Here is a 15,966-nt window from a genome sequence, read left to right as displayed (position 1 = left end):
CTCTGAGGTCAATGCGTGTTCACCTTCCCACAATAGTATCTTTATTTTATTACAACAGCGTTTGAATTGATTTTAAGGGTTTTTATTTTGAATGTAAAAAAGGAAATAGATTGTTAAACCGCATTCACCAGATTGTGCTTTGGACCAGAGCGGCGACCATCGACCAAACATGGAGTTAGAGGTATACAAAATAAATCTTTTTATTAGTAATATCACACATGTATTACTCGGAGTAGTTATACTGCCGTAAATTCTGCCTACAAACTTCATGAACTTGGCTAGCATTTCAAGTCAAGCTAGCGCAGGGGTAGTGTAGTTGGTTTCGGTTTTTCCATTGCTGCTTGCTACAAGAACTTCCTTATTCAACATACCTTGGACACAACTGTCTTTGTTTAGTTTAATTATTATTAGGTTGCTGTCGTTGGCAGTTTGTAGACGTGTGCGTCAGGCTTTGGTGTTTATTTTAACATTCGATGAGTGCCGACTGATGGCTAGTCTCTTAGTTAGAAAATGAACAGGGCATTGTCTTGGCGACAATTGGTGCAGCTTAGGCGTAGTTTGAGTTGTTGTGCCTCATGTTGTCAGGTGATGACCAAACCGGAGGAAATCGCCAAACTGTACAGACAGCTCAGCCTCTTTCCCTCATTGACCAGGGCAGACGTAGGACCTGTTATCACCTCCCAGTACGGAGGCAAATACAGCAACATATACACAGGTTTGTGTCCATGAATGCAGGTCCTGGTATGATCACAGATGTTAAAGTTGGCCTATATGTGCTGCAGAATGGAGCCAGCGTGATCTGGAGAGGAATGAGATTGTCAAGTTTTGCAAGCAGTACATTGTGTTCCATGATGACAAGTCAGTGGTCTTCTCGGCGCCATCAGGGAACTGCACTGAGGTCCAAGGAGTGTATGTGCAAGTTTTGTTTTTAAATTTATAAGTGACCTAGGTTCTCAACAGTTACGATTGTGTTTTTTTCAATATGGCAGGTTGCTAAGTCAAGATGCCCCTTCTGGAGAAATGAAGGCTGTTGTGAGGAAGAGCACAATCAAAGGGGAGGACAACCAGTTCCTGGAGGTTTGTTGTTTGGTCTGCTTTAGAATCTGCAAACTGTTCATTTCACTTACCTTAGAAATGACACGGTGATGCGATGTAAAGTACAGTGTAAATGTACTGTCCCCTCAAAGTAACTGAACAAACATCCCATTAATGTCTAAGGTGCTGGCAAGAAATACGAGTACACCACTAAGTGAAACTATCAAAATTTGGCTCAATTAGCCATTTTCCCTCCTCAGTGTTATTTAACTTTAGCTAGTGTGGTGGTCTCAGGTGTGAATGGCGACCAGGTGTGTTAAATTTACCGCTCTCCGACTCTCTTCATACTGGTCACTGAAAGTTCAACACGGCACCTCATGGCTAAGAACTCTGAGGATGTGAATATTGCTCTACATAAATATGTTCTCTGCCAGTGGTCTTCAATTAAAATGGAGTAAGGTCTGTTTATCCAAATGATTTCACATCAAAGGTCTGAACCTCATTTTGCCTTAAATTGCCTTAAAATTGCCCATGATAAATTGCTGGCTCCAGGTGGGCTTGAGGTTGGCCACAATAAAAGGCCACTCCAAAATGTGCAGTTTTACTGTATCGAGGTGGGTGTGGGGGGTCACAAAACCAGTCAGTATTGGCTGTGACCACTAGTTGTTTCATATACCATGTACACCGATCCAGAGCATGCCAAACATTGCTCATTGGGTGACATGTTTGGTAAGTATGCTGTCCATGCAAGAACTGTGATGTTTTCAGCTTTGAGGAATTATGTACAGATCTTTGGAACATGGGGCTGTGTATTATCATGCTGCAAAACGAGGTGATGGTCAAACATGCATGCACATGCCAATATATCAAGGCCGGGAAAATTATGAAGTTCATTTTTATTTATCGTGCAGTTAATAGATTTATTGATTATTGTGACAGGCATAGGAATAGGCTTTCAGACACGAACCAATCAGAGGACGGAAAAATGCTGATGGCACTGTGGGTAAGGTATCCAACATCCACCAGCTGTGTGATGTTGTAATGGAGGAGTGTAAAAGGATTCCAGAGACAACCAGTAAGATGTTCTTGTGAACTCCATACCCAAGAATGTTTAGGCAGTGTTGGAAAATAATGCTAGCCACATAAAATATTGACAGCTTATGCTCAATTTAGACATTTTCACTTTGGAGTGTACTCACTTTTGTTGCCAGCGCTTTACATTAATGGCTGCGTATTGAGTTATTTTGAGTTGTAAATTTACACTGTTTCCAAACTGTAAACTCTGTACACTGTACCACTTCCTCAGTGTTGTTCCATGAAAAGATACAAAAAAATTGAAGAAATGTGGTGTGGTGTGAGGCATTTTATATCTTGCTAACACAAACGGATAATTCAGATTTTTTGGCATGAAGTTTTATGACATCCCCTTTAGCAGTGGACTATATCAACAGTGACACCCTCACCCCCACCCCCGCGAGTACAGCTCTGGTCCAATTTCCATTGTTGCTGCGTCATTTAAGTAAAGACTAGCTTCTCAAAACAATATGTGTTCAAAAGAGTAATATTTTTGCATCATAAAAATTCCTCCTCAAAAGGCGACAGCGCACACGGCGGGAGACAAATATAGCGCTGAGCGATTTGTGAGGTCTGATTTTATTTTAATTTTTTGATGAGGCATTTTTATCATGCAAATGTGTTACTCTTTTGAACACATATTGTTTAGAGAAGCCAAACTCTTGACTTAAATGACCCAGCAACTAAGCAGAACTCCTCTTCACGGAAATCCGACCAGAACTGGACTCGAGGAGCAAATTGGGGGGTAAGTCTGTTTAAGATATAGTCCACTGCCGATGAGTATGTCATACAATTTCATGTAAAAAAATCTGAACTATCCTTTTAATGTTTACACCCCTTCTGGTCTTGGAACCTGAACTTATATCGAGCCTCTCCTATGTCTTCAATCCCCAGATCTGGAGTAAAAACATCAAGGTGAAAAGCATCAATTTAACATCTTTAAAGAAGCATGGAAAAGTTTATCATGATGGTGAGTAACTCAAAGGTTCTGTTGCTAAGGGTTCTGCAGAATTAATAATAATACATTTTATTTGTGATGCACTTTACATTTTAGCAGTCTCAAAGTGCTAGAGTAAAATATGAGATTTATAAACAAAGCAGGAGTATATCAAATAAAATCAAATTATAAAATTAAAACTAAATCTATGCACATTATTTAAAAAAAAGCTTTTTTAAAAAGATGGGTTTTTACATTGTTTGACGAATAGCCGTGTTTTGTATCCACAGAAAACTTTGGTTGCTTGGTGTGGTCCCACTCGGAGACCCACCTCCTATATGTGGCTGAGAAAAAGAGACTCAAGGCAGAGTCTTTCTTCCAGGTATGCCAGCTTTGTCGCAGGACTTTATTTGGTAGTATGTTATCCTTGAATCATATCTCACTGCCATTAGGTTAAAAAATCATGCCAATTTTAGTCCCTGCAGTTAAATCCTTACATACTAAGCTATGCTGCCCCCAAATACCAAATACTTTCTGGTAAATTGTCACATCAAAATTACTGAAAGAGCTTGTGTTCAGGTGGTTGTTTACTATGAATTACTATGAATAGAGGTCACAAAAAGAAAAGACCAGCCAGACCAGTTATACCCAAATGAGCTCGCACCGTGCCTCACAAAATGGCATTGTTATTCTTCTGTTTTACCATCTGACTGCAGAAGGAGTCTTCAGTGCTGTCTTCTACTGTGGATGAAGAAGAGTCTTCAGAGAGAAAGGCTGTCAAAGTATTAAATTAGCTGTTTAGACACATACTTGTATTTTTATTTTGTAGTCTGGTTGATGTAATTGTGTTTCTCCCTTGCTTGACCTAAAGGGGGAGCAGTTTGTGTTCTATGAGGACTGGGGAGAGACACTAGTTCATAAGAGCCACCCAGTGCTCTGTGTTCTGGACATTGAGAGCAATAACGTTTCTGTGTTAGAGGGGGTGCCTGAGAACATCTCACCAGGACAGGTTGGTCCGATGATGTGCATGGTGTTTCCTTTTCTTTTTTTGTGTTTATAACTAACAAAACAGTAGCTTGGCATACCAATCAAAATAAATCTCAAGGAACATTATTTTCGTATGGTGATTCAAAGTTTTAGTAACAACACATTTCCAAATTAAGTGACTAAAAGTCAAAGTATTTTCTGTGTCTCGACAGGCGTTTTGGGCGCCTAGTGACACAGGTGTGGTGTTTGTTGGATGGTGGCACGAGCCCTTCAGACTTGGCCTCAAGTTCTGTCCTAACAGGAGGTGATTGATGAGTTGAAGTCTGCACTGGAACTGTGTTTAAACACCTCATTTATTATATCACTCATGTTTGTTTGCTCTCTCAGGTCGTCTTTGTTCTATGTAGACCTCACTGGAGGGAAATGTGGTAAGTACACCTTAGCTGAAGAGCTGTAACTATGATGCGCAATACAACTTTTCCTTTACTTGATCAATCTAGATGAGTATAATGTATGTGAAAATTATTGTAAGAGTCACTGATAGTGTAGTTTTTGAGCAAAATTGTAACTTAAAAAATAAGACACAATAATTGTATCGCATATGGTGTGTCTCTCAGAGCAGTTGTCATCTGGAACCAGTGGAGTGTCCTCGCCCAGGCTGAGCCCAGACCAGTGTCGAATTGTCTATCAAGAATATTCTGTTTATGGACCACACATGCAGTGTAGCCGACTATGTATGGTAAAGCTTGTTCCACAGTAGAGTTTGCGGTCATATTGTGTATGCTCTGGATATGTAGAAGCACCCATGGGGTCTGGCCGGGCACAGCCCAAAGAGGTAACATGGGTCCCCCCTCCCATGAGCTCGCCACTCGTGGGAGGGGCCAAAGGGGTCGGGTGCAGAGTGAGCTGGGTGGCAGCCTTGGCGGTCCAATCCTCGGTAGCAGAAGCTAGCTCTTGGCGCGTGGACTGTCACCTCTCTGGTGGGGAAGGAGCCTTAGCTGAGGTGCGTGCTGAGGTGTTCCGCTAGATATAGCCGGACTCACCTCGACTCACAGCAAGGGCTCTTGAGAGGGGTTGGTCTTTATTCCACTCTGGCGTTGCCAGCAGTGAGAGGCAACGGGCAGGGGTGGCAATTCTTGGCTCTGGCGGTTGCTACATGTGTTTTGTGGACTTTGAAGGCATTCGACCATGTTCCTCAAGGAATTCTATGAGGGGTACTCCGGGTATATGGGGTACCGGACCACCTAATTCAGGCGGTTCCTTCCCTGTATGATCGGTGTCAGTTTGGTTTGCCTTGCCAGCAACAAGTCGGACCCGTTTCCAGTGAGGTTTGAACTCGGCCATGGCTGCCCTTTGTCACCGACAAAGTTCATTACTGTTCACATTATGGACATAATTTCTAGGCACAGCCAGGGAATTGAGAGGACTCCGGTTTGGTGGCTGCAGGATTCGGTCTCTGCTTTTTGCAGATGATGTGTCCTGCTGGATTCATAAAGCCGTGACCTTTTAACTCTCACTGGATTGGTTTACAGCTGATTGTGAAGCGGCTGGGATAAAAATTAGCACCTCTGTTTTCGAGTCCATGATTCTCGCTCGGAAAAGGTTGGTGTACCATGGGGGATGAGATCCTGCCCCAAGTGGAAGTATTTACCCCCTTGGGGTCTTGTTCACGAGTGAGCGAAGGATGGAACGCGAGATCGACAGGCGGATTGGTGCGGCGTCTCCTTTGTGGTGAAGAGGGAGCTGAGCCGAAAGGTCAAAGCTCTCAATTTACCGGTCGATCTACATTCCTACCCTCACCTATGGTCATGAGCTTTGGGTAGTGACCGAAAGGACAAGATCGCGGGTACAAGCGGCCGAAATGAGTTTTCTCCGTAGGGTGGCTGGGCTCTCCCTTAGATAAGGTAAGAAGCGCCGTCATCCGGGGAAAGGTGTTCAAGTCATGTCCAACCGGTTGGAGGCCTCGGGGAAGACCCAGGACACGTTGGAGAGACGTCTCTCAACTGGCCTGGGAATGCCTCAGGATCCGCCAGTAGGAGCTGGACGAAGTAGCTGGGGAGACGGAAGTCTGGGCTTCCCTGCTTAGGCTGCTGCCCCCGCAACCCGACCTCGGATAAGCGATGATGATGGATGGATGGATGGATGTTGAAGCACAGTTCTTGTTCTTGTTTTCATCTGTTCACCTGGATGTTCTCTCTAGTATGATTGGTATACTAAGAAGACCTCAGTGGTGGTGGATGTGGTGAAAAGACCAGGACAGGGTACGTCACATTTGTAGTCTTTTATGCTCACCTTTTGTCTGAAATTTTGCCTTAATTTGGTTTTACAGATGGCTTCACTGGCATCTACTGCACTCAGCTGCCACCTAAATGCTGGTCAGCTGACAGTCAGCATATTATTGTTTCCTGTCCTCAGCGCAGCCGCAAGGTACTTGGTATAGAAATGATTAAAATAAAAAGTGAGCTTTGGTATTTTCCTTTTCTGTTGTTTTTTTTTTTTTTTTTGCTTGTAAGGTGTTTTGAGCTTTTCCTCTGAGTAAAGCTTTATCTTGTCCGTCTTTGAAGGAGCTTCTGATGGTGGATATAAATACAAGGAATGTCACTTCTCTGACATCGAGTAAGTGAATGTATTAAGTTCATACTTATGTTCTCTGTATACCGTTATACGTATGTATACGTAAATGTATTCATTTTTTCTGTTTACATATTTCAATATGGTCTGTCTTTGTATTTAAAATGTATTCAGCTTGATATCACAGTTGATTAGTGTTATTTCTGTGACCTCCCCACCCCACTTACATCATTCATTCATTTTCTACTACATACCCTGTTCAGATTCAACAAGCCTATATTGTTAATAGTTTTTGACCAAAATCAATTTCTCCTCAAGAGATGTAACAAAAGTACAGTACACTTATGAGCAGTATACTGAGTTACTGTACATTCCGGGCATCATTCCAAGTCAGAATGAAGTGTTGGGCTACAATTTTTCAGCAGGACCTCCAGTACTTAAGGTCCGCTCAGTGATCAACAGTTATATCTCTTCATCTTCAGAGTCCGACATGGGTTCCTGGCATCTGCTGACAGTGGAGAGAGATCTGATAGTGGCAAGCTGCTCTTCTCCAAACTGCCCTCCAAGTCTGGTAGGATCCATTACTCACAAACCTTATTGATGTATTTGTTGTTACTAATGAACGGTGTGGATACATATCACTAAAAAAGTATTGTGTAATTTGTAGAGATTTTTTGTTCATGGTAATTGATCCTTAAAACTGTTAGGTATTCATTTGTACCCAATTTATTAAGGTATTCATTTGTACCCAATTTATTATGAAGAAGCTCAGACATTAAGGTCAGATTGATAGATTATATTAATTTGTGTTGTCTTCCTCAATCGCAATGTCTCTATTGTACTATGTCCAGAGGGTAGGTTTCCTTCCGGGCAGCGATTCTCAGGAGGAACTTGTCTGGATTACACTGGAGGAATCTCAGACATTGCCGGAAATTGCTTGGCAGATCTTGACTTTCAGCCCTCCCCCAGAGCAAGACAACAGTCAGTACCGTAAGTGTAAAATTATACTTTAAGTAGTTGTTTATCAATTTGTTCCCCTAGCGTTTTCTCTCAAAATGTACAAGTTGTCAGGATATCATATGATGTAATAATTGTTCAGTTTTAGATTGTACATTGGTGAGATTGACAGCCCAAATTCACATATTCCTATATGATTAGTTTAATGATGTTAGAGGGTTTTGAATAATTAACAATGGCCTGATTTAAAAAAAAAAAAAAAAAAAAAAGTTGACGAGACTGTATGCCACAGGCTCCCTGGCTGCCTAGGGCAGGGGTTCCCAACCACCAGGCCACTGTCTGGTTCGGCCCCGCCTACGGACTGATACCTGGTACATTTTGCAACAATCGTGTTTTGATCTGACTAATGTTAAGTAAGTTTGTTCAAGTGTAGAATTACTACAGTTTCTGCTTGGACTGCACCCGTTGAACTCAGATGAAAAAAAAAAAAGTCTCACATCTCACAAGTGACACAGGGAACATCAATTGTAGGTAGGATTGCAAGGTTTGTAGTGGGTCTTTTTGTGTTAATATACAGTATGTTACAACGTCAACACCTGCGGCCTAGAGACAAGTGTGGCCTATAAATATACATTTTTTTGTCTATAAATTTGGTGGGTGCGGCTTCTATTCCGCTATTCACGGAAAACATTTTTTGTACAATCTGTTCTAAAACACACCAACCTTTTGGAGCTCAAGATCCGTGGTCTCGGCCGTGAACCAGCGGAAGATCTACACCACCACCACCCACCAATGATCAAAAAGCCGTTGGGATGGCAAAAGCAATATATATGTTATATATATGTTTAACCTTGTGTCTAATAACAGTCAGGCCCTTTTTATCGTTTTTAACAGAATTGACAATCCTTCTGAATTTGCTGCTATTGCCCCATCTGCTACCTTCTGTAACTAATTTTCCATGTTTTTCACTGACAAAATTGTAAGCATTCGCTGAACTTCTTTTTACACTACCACAGAGCCGAGTATTACTCCTCTGTGCTCAGCTGTTTTTAGTGATTTTGATACTGTATGATTATCTTATTTATGAAAGGCTGTCCAAAGTGTAAGATCCTTTGAGTGCCTGCTTGATAGCCTCTCTGCTAGACTTTTAAAAGATGTAATTGACTCTGTTGGGCCTTTTATCCTAACTCTGATTAATAGTTCACTTATTTTTCGGTTACTACTTGTAAAACCAACTGTGTGCAGCCTCCTCTAAAAAAGCTGGACTTAGACCCCTCTGTCCTTTCAAAGTATACGCCTATTTCCAAGCTACCATTTTTATCAAAAATATTTTTAAAAGTGGACTATACCCAGTTACAATCACGTCTTAATTCAAATGACATCTGTGAAAAGTTCCAATCTGGTTTTAAATCTCGTCATACTACAGAAACAGCTCTCTTAAAAATGCTTAATGCTCTTTTAACAGCCCTCTCAGTTCAGCTGTGCCAGTGCTTTTAGACCTGGTCATGGCATTTGGCACAGTTGACCATCAAATTTTAATATCTCGTCTTGAGTCATGTGTAGGCTTCAGAGGCACTGTCATAAAATGGTTTAAACCATACTATGAAACATATCCTCTGTCAACCTTGGAACTTTCTCTTTAGAGAAAGCCCCTTTATAATGCGGTTTACCACCAAGGCTCAATCCTGGGCCCTGTCCTCTTCTCTCTCTATTGGCTGCCTCTGGGATCCATTTTAAAAATATATATAATCCCATTCAATTTTTTTATAGATGATGTTCAGTTGTATTTCACATTCAATTCTGAAACTGACTTGTCTGAAAAACTACTAAAATGTGTACAGGATGTAAAAGACTGGATGTCCATAAACTTCCTCAATCCTAACAACAACAAAACATAGATTGTCATGTTTGGTGACCCCTTAACAGTGCCGTTGGCCCACTTAGTTTCCACTACAGCCCCTCTGTAAAAAGCCTTGGTGTTTTTATTGATGGTTCTTTTAAATTTGATAAACATAAACTCAGTGGCAAAAAACTGCCTTTTTACAGCTCATACTCTTAGGGAAAGTTAAGTCATACCTGCCTCTGAAACAGATGGAAACAGTTGTACATTCTTGGATCACATCTCGCCTTGACTATTGTAACTCCCTATACTTTGGCCTTGAACTGTCCTCTACTCCGGCTACAACTGGTCCAAAATGCAGCTGCTCCACCTAATCACGGGCTCTGAAAGGCATAAACACATCACTCCTGTACTCACTTCTCCCCTGGCTGCCTGTTATTTTTAGAATTCAGTTTAAGATCTGATTTGCTTTTAAATCTCTTCACGGGCTGATGCCACTTTATCAGAACTGCTTGTTCTGCACACTTCGGCCAGAGACCGGTGCTCACACTTTTTCAGCCTGCGAGCTACTTTTAAAATGACAAAGTCTCAAAGATTACCTCCTACGATAAATATAGAAAAAAATATATATATATTTACTATACTTTGAAATATGAGTATTTATGTACATTGTACATGTATATCAAGGGTGTACACACTTTTTAAGTATGCAAGTTACAATTCGATTTGATCTCTCTCTTACAGTGGGCTATTTTGGGAACCTATCCCCCGTGATAAACGAGGGAACACTGTACAGCACTTTGGGGCTGGGTCTCCCCAGCTACTTCGTCCAGCTCCTACTGGCGGGTGGTGGCTGTTTTCAATATTTTAAATATAATGTGCTTTATAAATAAACTTGACCTTATATTTTTTATTACATTTTTTATCTTGAGCCATGCATACACCACCTTTTAACAGTTAACTGGGATTTAGCTTTTTGTTTACGTATCCATAACATGGGTGGGAAAAGGTAGATTTTAACGCCTGTAAATATTGTCATTCATCCAGGTCATTGTAATCTCAGGGCATTCAATCGATCACAACTGGACTGTTCAGGTTGTATTCGAAGACGTATCTAGTCTGACTGGTGTGTGACCCACCTCGTCTTTGAGCATGAACTGATGCAGCATGCTTGGATGAAAGGCGGAATGTCTTTCTAAGACAACCTGAACAGTCCAGTTGCGATCGATTGAATGCCTTAAGAGTAGATTTTGACCACTAAACTAATACATTTTGATAGCTTATTGGGTTTTCAAAATTCTAATGAAATATATTAACTCGAAATATCTTCTAATAATACTGTTTTTTATAGTCATAATAGTATATAAAAATGGACTTTAATAATTCAATAATTACATTGTTTCTTTTTTCTAGCTGGCCTTGACTTTGAAGCTTTGCTGATTAAACCAAAGGATTTGAAGGATGATGTGAAGCTGCCTCTTATTGTGTATCCTCATGGTTGGTGAAGTTTTCATTACTTTGTTAATTTGTTGCTTAAATTGACTCATTGTGCATGAAAAATTGTGTATTATTATTATTATTACAGGCACATCTCATTAACAATTTTTACAAGTTTTATGAGATACTGAAATGGGTGTTTTTTTTATTAGATCTAAACTATAATCATCAAAATGAAATTAGTACTTTTTAAAAATATTTGTGTAATGAATCTATAGAATATAAGAATTTCACTTTTTGAATTGAACTAATGAAATAATTAACCTTCAAATATACTGTAATTCATTGACATGTGCATGGATTGTTCTAATTTTTGTCTGAACGACCTGAGCTTTCCTTGGACCTCTGTGACCTCAGACGTGCATACTGTAGTATCACACCTGTCCAAAACCTACGAACTTGTCCAACTTCCATTCTGTGGTATTTTGTATATGAGTGGGATGAAAAGGACAGCAAGGCAGATTTCACAATGTAGCTTTCTTTATTGTCAGCCTCAGACAAAACAAGCCATAGAACCATCTCATCCAGTTAATAATCTGAATCTTGTGGGAAACACCTAGTTTATCATTTCATTTTCTATTTCTTATACTTTCATTTCCTTATTTCTTGTGTTTTGTAGCAGCCTGTTGTGGCACTATTTCGTCTTGGAAATGTACTTGAAATTGCGGTAATTTTTGTTGTATTGTTTTACTTTTGTCTATATAAAAACTGTATTTCAAAAATGTAAACTGTAAATGTAAACCTCGGGCAAAGTCAGCGTAAAACTTTGCGTAGCCGATATGTCCGGCCGTCAAAATAAAAGGTAGTACTACATGCACGGTTAAAGGAAAACTGCATTTTTTTTTTAAATTTTGCCCATCATCCACGATCCTTATGAGACATGAACACACATGTATTTCTCTTTTCTGTGCGATCTAAAAACAGATAAAAAAGAGACCGCTTATTACTGCACGTAATGGGACACACCTATGCCAGCTACAAAGACCGCTATTAAAACACCTCCAACAAGGTTTTATGGTTTTATATCCATGCTGTAACCATGTAGCAACAGGTACATTCATGATAACATGTAATACTTGCAGTACATTGTCGTATTTTGGTCCTTTTAAGCATTACCGGAACTTCCTTCCTGGGTGCATTGATTTCACACAGCAACATAGAAACGAACGCCTACATCTAGCATAAACTTTTCCAAACTGAAAAATAAAAACACTGCAGCAGCTCCAATATGTAGCTTTACCCTTCAGTAGTGGCATGAGGCATTGTGAGCGCGTTGTGATTTGCTACCGGTGAGTGCATGGTGAAGCTATTCGCTACCGGCTAGTAGCTAGGCGGTGTGGCAAAGTGTCAATATGCCAGTAACATAGTTCGATCGTAGTAACAATGTTAATAATAACAATGTTGCTGTAACTTGATTAACATGCACGTCACATATGTAAATGGAGAGTTGTTGGTGCTTTTTGGAGGGGTTTTTTCAGAAGGCTTTTTGGGCGGAATAAGTGTTTCCTATTACATGCATTCTTAGCTCCGTCTTTGTATGTGTTTTTATATCTTTAGAACACACAGAAGAGACAAATGTGTTCATAAGGATTGTGCATGATGGGCAAAATTGCAAACAAAGTGCACATGACATTCGGTCCACACTTGCTACTTTGGCTTTGCAGTATGTTTTTCAGAGCAGCCCTTTCTCATTCAAAAAAGAAAAAATCTCACCCAGATTGACCTCTTCCAGTCCACCTTAAAATAACCACTTTGGCTTGGTGTGTGGATGTGGTACAGCCTGTTCATTTTGCCATAACACGGGTCAGCAAAAAGCATTTACCTCCCTTAACTCCGCTGCACCAATAGCTATACGGCAACCGGCGGTACATGCTGTACTACGTAACGCCTGTTGATGAGTTGATTGGCTACGTATGTAAATGCATGCAAACAGGACCACATCGTTGGCAGGACGGTGTTCGTCATTGTGTTATATGTTGTTACCGCTTGTTGTCACCTGTCACTCACTGAGTTGCATTGCAAAATGGTACAGAAGAAATTATGCGTATTTTATCTACTGTTTATTTTGTGCGCTGCGTAGATTTGCTGTGTGCTGGGAATGCTGGAGCAGGCTTAGAGAGAACATTGTGTGCATGTATATTTATTACTTTGCTCAGGTTAGCTTGGTTATTATTGGTTACCGTTTGCTTACAGTAAGGAAATAATATTGAACAACGGAAGTGTCTGTATTTCATATTACTGTATTTCTTCTAGGTGGTCCACACTCAGTGATTGTAGCGGACTGGCTTCTATCCAGCGCTGTGCTCTGCAGGATGGGCTTTGCTGTGTTATTAGGTAATTTCAAACCCACCATGTAATCATGCTCGAGTTGTTTGTGTTTTTAATATCCAGCCATGCAGTATCAAGACACTTTTTTTGATTGAACCAACAACTGTCCTTTTTTGATAGTGCTGCCTTTTGACATTTAACGATTTAGTGATACTGTAAATGGGTAATTACTAATTATGGAGATCCATCTTTTGTTTTGTTTTTTGCTTATTTTCAGTGAACTATCGTGGCTCGCTTGGATTTGGCCAAGACAATATCCTGTCGTTGCCTGGCAATGTTGGCACTCAGGACGTCAAAGATGTTCAAGTAAAAATGCAATAAATACTGTACAGTCCATGCTTATTGATTTTAAGTCAAATTACGCTGTGGCCTAGTGGTTTGTGTAAAAAAAAAAAGGCTCTATTCCATGCAGATTATTTGACCTGAAAACCCCGAATTGAGTGATTGCAATTGGGACAAGTTGCTGGTGTTTATGCTTCATTTTTCAAATCTCATACATGTTGTTTTACCTGCTGTATTCATGTTTTTCTGTACCAGTTTGCAGTTGAATGTGTTCTCAAAGGTGATGAGTTCGATAGTGAGAAGCTGGCAGTTTTTGGCGGTTCCCATGGTGGTTTCTTAGCCTGTCATCTTATTGGCCAATATCCCGGTTTCTACAAGGCTTGTGTAGCTCTCAACCCTGTTGTCAATTTGGCCTCTATGGTTGGCAGCACCGACATCCCAGACTGGTACAGTTTAACCTGCTTGTCATTTTTGTCTTACTACAAAGCATCTACTAGTATGTTCAATGTTCTGTGGTCTTTTTTTCATCTCATTGTCTTTCTTTGCAGGTGCATGTTTGTGACTGGCTATGACTACGGCACAGATAGTCTACATGACCCTGCTGTTTGGGAACAAATGTTGAACAAATCTCCAATCAAACTTACTCCACAGGTATGAGCATTTATTGTGTGTCTATTAAAGATTTGTGTGTGATAATGCATCTGTGAGCATGTCATCACTTTGATCCAGGTGCAGACACCTGTCTTACTCCTATTAGGGGAAGATGACAAGCGTGTGCCCCACAAACAAGGAATCGAATATTACAAAGCTTTGAAAACAAAGCAGGTCCCAGTCCGGTAAGCAGCTTTTATGACTAGTATGTTCTGTCAGATACAAGTTGCATTAAGTGTTTCATTATCTCATTCTCTGCTGTGTAGTTTACTGATGTACCCAGGAAACAACCACTCCCTATCCAATGTGGATGCTGAGTCTGATGGCTTTGTGAACACCGCTGTATGGATCACACAACACTTGGCACTGAAATAAAAAAGATTTGGAATTGTCCACGCTAGCAGAAGATACCAGAATACTACTGTGTACATAGCTTCAGTCCTGTTCTTGAGGCATTGTGAATTTAATGCCAAAGCGAAGGAGTGCGCTTACGAGATCACACCTTGTAACTGCACATTAATTTCATTTCATTCAATGTCTTCATTGATAGTGATGATTTATACATTTTAAAATGTTTAAACTATTCTAAAACTTTAATAAAGTCTGTTTGAAATACTTGATGATGTTGTCATTATTCCATAATATTACACTACAGTAAAGCTTTTCTGGTATATAGCAGATCCCTGCTTTTCGCAGGAGTTACGTTCATGGACAACCAGTGTATGCCGAAAAACGAGAGTAAGTGATACACCCATAAAAATGCCTTGTTTTTTATATACACCTTGCACCTTCACCCGCCTCTAATCGCTCCTGCTAGCTTGACATTGACTTTGTCCTCCAATTTTGATTTTGAACATTTGCAGTAAAAGTGTTGCAATTATCAAATTAAAATCAGCTCTAGAACCCTCCCCTTCTCTCTTCAATTGCCATTGTTCACTTGTAACACAATCGTAAATATGCCTCACAGACCTAATACACTAAAATGTATAGGTACTCACCACTAATGAATAATAATGTCAGATGATCGATGAACAGATGGACTCAAAGTCATGGTATAACCAGACATAGATGGCTCGCAGTATGGTGCGTTTAAGGACCGAATGCATGAAATCTCAATGCTTGCAAAAAGTGGCATGCTGTACATTTTACCTGTATTGTCACATATTTGTAAATTATTACAGACTTCTGGAAAATGACTCAATGCAGAAAAAACTGCCTGTTTTTGGAGAAAAAAATATTTTTTAAACTTTTTTTTTTTTTTTTTACCAAAAATCCAGGAAGTTAAGGGGGCGTCAAAGTTGAATTGCATATGTGCAGGGATCCACAGTTAAGTCACCTTATAATGGTACAAACGTATATCATCATATCAACTCTAGCTGCTGAATGAATGGCATTAATTAGACATTAAAGACAAAGAGGACCAACCATTTTTTGCTAGTATCAAGGCTAACAACTGGGACAAAGTAGTTGGCTAGCTAATAACAATCTAAACTACGGTAGCTTTTCCCGTCACACTTTTATTTATTTATTTATTTATTTATTTATTTATTTATTTATTTATTTATTTATTTATTTATTCTCCCTGTCCTATCTAGAATTGTAGATCTAAATGCCCTCGTGTGCTCAACAGATTTACTCTCTTACACTTTTTACGGGTAATAATTTTGTTGTAATCCCATTGTGTAAAACCCTAGAAGAAAAATAATGAGCTGAATATTTACAATTTGACTCCAGAGAAGACTATGTAGGTCAGCTCTGATCCAGATTGTGTACATTTCTATACCATAATTTCAGAGAGAGCGCCCTC

The 15,966-nt window shown here is 40.0% G+C and overlaps 1 protein-coding gene across 2 annotated transcripts; it reads left to right on the top strand.

Moving 5' to 3' along the window:
* Positions 1 to 13: 13 nt before the first annotated feature.
* Positions 14 to 14,760, top strand: apeh (acylaminoacyl-peptide hydrolase). 2 transcript variants are annotated; one of them, XM_054778047.1, is made up of 23 exons: positions 14 to 181; positions 586 to 715; positions 783 to 909; positions 990 to 1,077; positions 3,004 to 3,079; positions 3,337 to 3,428; positions 3,763 to 3,828; positions 3,918 to 4,055; positions 4,246 to 4,337; positions 4,421 to 4,461; positions 4,651 to 4,772; positions 6,234 to 6,294; positions 6,363 to 6,460; positions 6,598 to 6,649; positions 7,087 to 7,175; positions 7,456 to 7,594; positions 10,815 to 10,898; positions 13,152 to 13,232; positions 13,444 to 13,532; positions 13,764 to 13,954; positions 14,057 to 14,159; positions 14,238 to 14,344; positions 14,426 to 14,760. In XM_054778047.1, exons 1-23 carry the CDS (start codon positions 170 to 172, stop codon positions 14,532 to 14,534), a joined length of 2,187 nt encoding a protein of 728 aa, XP_054634022.1. In that variant the 5' UTR covers positions 14 to 169; the 3' UTR covers positions 14,535 to 14,760. The 2 variants fall into 2 exon arrangements, with proteins under 2 accessions (XP_054634022.1, XP_054634012.1); XM_054778037.1 differs by lacking the exon at positions 14 to 181 and having other exon boundaries at positions 352 to 715.
* Positions 14,761 to 15,966: the final 1,206 nt, after the last annotated feature.

The sequence above is a fragment of the Dunckerocampus dactyliophorus genome, chromosome 1, assembly GCF_027744805.1.
Source record: "Dunckerocampus dactyliophorus isolate RoL2022-P2 chromosome 1, RoL_Ddac_1.1, whole genome shotgun sequence".
In the NCBI taxonomy this organism is placed as follows: Eukaryota; Metazoa; Chordata; class Actinopteri; order Syngnathiformes; family Syngnathidae; genus Dunckerocampus; species Dunckerocampus dactyliophorus.
This window is presented reverse-complemented; position numbering and strand designations above follow the sequence as displayed.